General features: G+C 49.6%; 1 protein-coding gene across 1 annotated transcript in view; it reads left to right on the forward strand.

The window, feature by feature from the left end:
• Fgr (FGR proto-oncogene, Src family tyrosine kinase) overlaps positions 1-5,943 on the forward strand; it is a 26,761-nt gene that overhangs the window by 13,434 nt on the left and 7,384 nt on the right. The window contains exons 4-5 of the mRNA XM_021201210.2: positions 429-531; positions 1,888-1,986. Of these exons, the coding sequence (XP_021056869.1) occupies positions 429-531; positions 1,888-1,986 (202 nt within the window). The remainder of the gene's footprint in view (positions 1-428; positions 532-1,887; positions 1,987-5,943) is intronic.

Genomic DNA, 5,943 nt, shown 5'->3' on the forward strand with positions numbered 1-5,943 from the left:
CTCTCTCTCCCCCTGGCGCTCTCTCTCTCTCTGTCCCTCTCTGTTTGTGTTTGTGTGTGTGTATGTGTGCATGTGTGTCTGTCTGCCTGTCTGGCTCTGGCTCTCTGTGTCTGTCTGTCTGTCTGTCTGTCTCTGTCTCTCTCATACACACACACACACACACTTCTATCCTCTTACATGTCACTTCAGAAGGTGAGAAGTATTCATGGTGGGGAAGCAACTTTGTCACTTTCCACAGGGTAAGAGGGATATGAGGCTATTTGTCCTGGACTTAGAGGGACAAGCTATGAAACCTAAATCAGAAACCCCACCTGTCCCTGAACTCCTTTAAGAACATCGTAGCTGCAGGGAGGTACAGTGATGGGCTAGGGAACTGCAATCCGGGATGCGGCAGGGAGGTACAATGCTGAGCATCTTTGACTCCTCAGGGACCGGAGTGACCATATTTGTCGCCCTGTATGACTATGAGGCCAGGACAGGGGATGACCTCACCTTCACCAAAGGCGAGAAGTTCCACATCCTGAACAATACGTAAGTGACTGGGCTACCCCACTGAAGACACGGCCTGGGCTTGGAGCAAGTCCTAGAGAGGACAAAACTCTGATGCCTGGTTAGAAAGCTGCAGCCTGGTGGGGCCGAGGAAGCCAATAAAGCTCCCGGTTGAGGACTGGGAGCAAAACTCAGGGGTGGAGAACCAGGGCGTTCCTAAAGCCCCCAAAAGAGCTGATACCAAGGAAATCCTGGGTGACTGCAGGAAGAGGGAAGATGAAGACTGGAGACACCAGCAGAATACTAACCCTGGTCCCCCAGGGTAGCTGTGATTGAGGAAGGCTTCCTAGAGGTTTATAAGCTGAGACCAGAAAAATAAGCAGACAGTGGAGGAAGAGGTGAGAAAGGAGAGACTAAGACTAAATAATGATTTCTAGAGAGCACCAAGTGGGTAAGCCATACGAGTGAGGTGCAGGGCTGGGCAGATGGCTCAGGACGGGTACAGGTGCCTGCTACCAAGCCTGACCACACGAATGTGACCCCTAGAACACACCTTACATAGGAAAAGGGGAAAATTCACTCCTGCAAGTTTCTATCTTTCTTTCTTTTTTTTTCTAAAGACTTTTTTCATTATTATACATAAGTACACTGTAGCTGACTTGAGACACACCAGAAGAGGGCGTCAGATCTCATTACCGATGGTTGTGAGCCACCATGTGGTTGCTGGGATTTGAACTCAGGACCTCCGGAAGAGCAGTCAGTGCTCTTAACTGCTGAGTCATCTCTCCAGCCCCTGCAAGTTATCTTTTGACCTATACATACACACTAACAATAATAATAATAATTAAAAAGATGCCTAGTGGCTGGTGGCATGCACATCTTTAATCCCAGCACTTTGGAGGCGGAGGCAGGCAGATTTCTGTGAGTTCAAGGCCAGCCTGGTCTACAGAGTGAGTTTCAGGACAACCAGGGCTCCAGAGGAACCACATCTTGAAAAACAAACAAACAAACAAACAAACAAATAGAAAGTAGAAGTTGGAGAAGGAGACATGGAGAAGATGGAGATGGTCAGAATCCATTGATGTTTAAAGCTATGTTGTAAAGCCTGAATTTTATCCAAGAAGCACATCTGTAGCCTCTGGGAATGTCCAGTGGGGAGGGAAGCTTGTCAGTATCCATGCATCTGCTCAGTGGAAGAACAAGAGGGAGGAGCCTAGGGACCCTCAAACACATTCCCTTTTCAGGGAAAACAGCAGGGCAGCTGCCAAGGCAGGCAAAGGAAAGCTCTTGGAGTGGGGAGGGGAGTGAAGGTGAGGTTTAGCTGGGCCATCCTCCAGCTAATGTGACCCAGGCTGGACCCCAAGTGCTGCTGACTACCCCTGTGTTCTGTGTCTACAGGGAGTATGACTGGTGGGAAGCTCGTTCCCTGAGCTCCGGACACACGGGCTATGTTCCCAGCAACTACGTTGCTCCTGTGGATTCCATCCAGGCTGAAGAGTGAGTACGGTTGGGGCCAGCCCTGTGGAGAAATCCCTGGCGCTAACTTCCAAGGCCATCGCTTAGGAAATGACGAGGCCCACTCTGAGCCCCCTCAACCTATACAATGGTAAGGAGCCGGGGCGTGGTGGCGCACGCCTTTAATCCCAGCACTCGGGAGGCAGAGGCAGGCGGATTTCTGAGTTCGAGGTCAGCCTGGTCTACAGAGTGAGTTCCAGGACAGCCAAGGCTATACAGAGAAACCCTGTCAGCAGGTGCTGTGTTCTATAAATGAGGACTTGCTGTGTGGCCCAGATAGAGACTCTTCGGTTCTGTTTTACAAATGAGGAAGCCAAGGGTGGAAGGGAGGTCTTGCACTTGCAAGGGAGAGAGGCAGGTGCATCTCTCTGAGTTTGAGGTTAGCCTGGTCTGCATAGAGAGAGTTCCAGGCCAGACGCATAGTGAGACCTTGTTTTAAAAAATAAAACATCAAATGAGGAAGCTGAAGTGCAGAGAAAGTGAATAATCCGCCCAAGTTTTCTGAGCTAGTAATGGATGGAGCTGGTGTGTGAACCCAGCTAGACATATACCATGTGCTAGCAGGTATACACCTTGCTTATCTGTAATAGTAACATTATGCTAAACATCTATGTGTGTGTGTGTGTGTGTGTGTGTGTGTGCGCGTGTGCGTGTGTGTGTGTGTGTGTCTGTGTGTGTGTGTGTGTCTGTCTGTCTGTCTGTCTACATCTATCCTAGCAGACAGAGTATAGATTTTATAAAGGAGAAGTGTGTAAGAATTCCTGAGAGTGGGAGGTGTGGCTAGGGATTACTACCCACGAGCTTTCAAGCCTGTAATGGGTGGGAACTACAGCAATGGCCCAGTGGTCAACAGGGCTTGCCGAGATTCCTAGCACCGAAGACAGTAGCTGGCACCCATCTGTAACTCTAGGGGATCTGCCACTCTCTTCTGGCTTTTATAGGCACACGCATATGCATGCATGTGCACGCGTGGGTACATACACACAGAGCAAGCATTCACACATACGTATAAGTAATAATTATTATTATTATAAAATCCTTTGTTTTTCAAGACAGGGTTCTCTGTGTAGCTTTGGCTGTCCTTGAACTCATTCTAGACCAGGCTAACCTTGAACTCAAAGAAATCCACGTGCCAGCACAGCAATGGTCCAACCCACAAGGGGCGGAGCCCTCCCCCATTGATTACTAATTGAGAAAATGCCATACACCTGGATCTCATGGAGGCATTTCCTCAACTGAGCTGCCTTTCTCTCTGAAATCTCTAGCTTGAGTGGAGTTGACACAAAACCAGCCAGGATGGTGGCATAGTAGCTTTGTGCCTGAGATTCTGGCATTTGTAGTGTCGGCTTCTCCAAAACCAGAGTAAGAGTCCTCAGGCCTCAGACTCTGGGAAGTGAGAGGAACTGGATGATCCAGTATCTTTGGAAGAAGCAAGTTAGGTGTGGTGTCAGTTGATAAAATGGGGGACAAGGGGACAGGTGGAGGTCCATGGATTCTGGGGGGAAGGGGGGATTGCTGTTTTGTGGTTTGTAGAGAGGAACACTACCTGTGAAGGAAGTTACCTAAAGGAAATTACCTGAAAAGGAAGTAGCTAAACCAGGCTGCCCTGTGTATGAGAGGTGCCGGGCCATGGTACCTCATGATCCCAGAGGAAGGGGGCTCCTGTTCCTAATCGTCCCTGAGACTCTGACATTTGTTATGGCACACTGGTGCTGGTAGGAACTGGGCCTCATCTGAGTAGAGCTGCCTAGTAGGAGGAAGGAGGAAGAGAGAGCAAGACACAGAGTGGTCCTGGGGTTTGACTCTGGGGAAGACCTTGGAGAAGAAAGAGCCACTGGAGAACGGAGAAAAGCAGGCCAGACCAGTGCAGAACACCCAAGGCAAGAGGGGAAATTTCTGAAAACAGGAGAGAGGGGATTTGAGGCTGCCCTCATCCTTGGCAATGGGGTGACCCTCCTAAGTCACCTTTGTCGCATGGGCTTGACAGCAGAGCCCAGGAAGGAGGGAGTTAGTGGAAGGGGAGGAAGTATTGTCTCAAGAGGGGAAAATACGGGTCTAAGTGAAGGTGAGCTGAGAAGCTGGGACCAAACATGCAGAAGACGGCTCAGCAGGTAAAGGCACTTGCTGTCAAGCCTGATGCCCTGAGATTGATCTCCAGAACCCACAGGGTGAAAGGAGAGAACCAGCATGTGTGGATTTGACCTCTGACCCCACTCCTTTGTTATAGCATGCATGTGCATGTGCACACACACAATGAATACAAAACATGCAATAATTTGTTGTTGTTGTTGTTGTTGAAAAAGAGAAAAATAGGGGGCTGTAGAGATGGGTCAGTGGTTCAGAGCGCAGGAAGTTCTTCCAGAGGATTAGGGTTCAGTTCCTAGCACCCAGTGGGGACTTATAACCCTCATTAGCTACCGTTCCAGGGGCTCTGGTGCCCTCTTCCGGCCCCTGTGGACACTTGCACACACATGTGTGTGCAGTGATATCAAAGAAATAAATCTTTAAAAGACAGCAATGTAGGACTCAGAACATCTTCCCCCTAGGAAAGAGGAAGGTATGTGTTTAAGGATTGAAGGATGGGGCAGTTTCAGGGGGCTGTTTATGGGGTGAGGTGGGGTTTCTCTAGCAGAGGGACATGAGCAAGCCCAGAACACAAGAGGAAGGAGGCTGGATTGAGGAGAGCAGCAGAAAGCATGGAGGATGATGGAGTGGCAATAGTGTGTGTGTGTGTGTGTGTGTGTGTGTGTGGGATCAGTGGGGTGGCAATGGTGTGGGGGGATCAGCGGGGTGGCAATGGTGTGAGGGTGGGGGAGGGTTGGATCAGGGGGGTGGCAATGCTGTGGGGGTGGGGGGTTGGATCAGCTGTGCCCACAGCTTGGGTAGCAAGCTGCTGTCTAAAGTGCTCAGTGTGGGCTCCTGGTTAAGAGCCCAGGCCTGAGAGGAGACGGTTTGGGTTCCTGTTTTGGATCACAGTGTGGCCTCAGGCAAGCTGCTGAACCACTGGGTAGCTGGTTCAATTCCTCATCTGTCTGATGAGTTTGAACACAGCACCTCCCTCTGAATGTTATAAGCAAGTCTATTTATGTTCAGGGTTGTCATCTACCACAAAGGAAGTGCCCGGTCTATTAAGGCTTGGATTTTATTTTGAAGCAAGGTCTTGCGATGTAGCTCAGGCTACCTCACACTTAGAATCTCATCCTCCTAGGTGCTGACTTACTCTGCTGATCCTTAAGAAAGTTTTTGGCTATTTTGAGACAGGGCTTCTTTGTATAGCTCTTGCTGTCCTTGAAAAAGGTTCTGTAGACCAGGCTGGCCTTGAATTCACAGAGATCCTCCTGACTCCAGAGTGCTGGGGTCAAAAGTGTGCACCACTGTGCTGGGGTTGAAGGAGAACCTTGAAAAACTTTGGCAATGCATCTGGTATAGCCCTTCAACCCTTTCTCCTTGCTGCCTGCCTTCCCAGGCAGACCGTTTGCCAAGGCCGCCTTCTGTCTCCCAGATTGACCCGGTGCTCAGGTATGGACTGGAACAGGCCATCGTTCCCAGGTGTCCTCACCCCCCCCCCCTTGATTTGAAAACTGTGTTCTTTTCTATCAAAGCCCACATGGTGCAGTCAATTTAGCGATCAGGTAACAACAGAATCTTCTACAGCGAGTGTGGTCACATCTGTCCCCTCACCCCCCCCACCCCCAATCTGCCACATACACAGTTAGCTTGGGACTACAGTTGTCTCAGACAGCAGCAAGCAGGGAAAGAATTTGAGGCTAGGACGGGGGAGGGGTACAAAGGATTGCCTAGGGTGGTGGGAGAGAATCAGGGCACGTGAGGACATTAATTGCTCACATCAGCTGGCCTGGTGGGTAATTCAGCTCCCCTCTTTTTTTCTTTTTTCTTTTTTCTTCTTTTTTTTTTTTTTTTTTTTTTTTTTTTTTTTTT

Source organism: Mus pahari, chromosome 6 (genome assembly GCF_900095145.1).
Source record: "Mus pahari chromosome 6, PAHARI_EIJ_v1.1, whole genome shotgun sequence".
Lineage (NCBI taxonomy): Eukaryota > Metazoa > Chordata > Mammalia > Rodentia > Muridae > Mus > Mus pahari.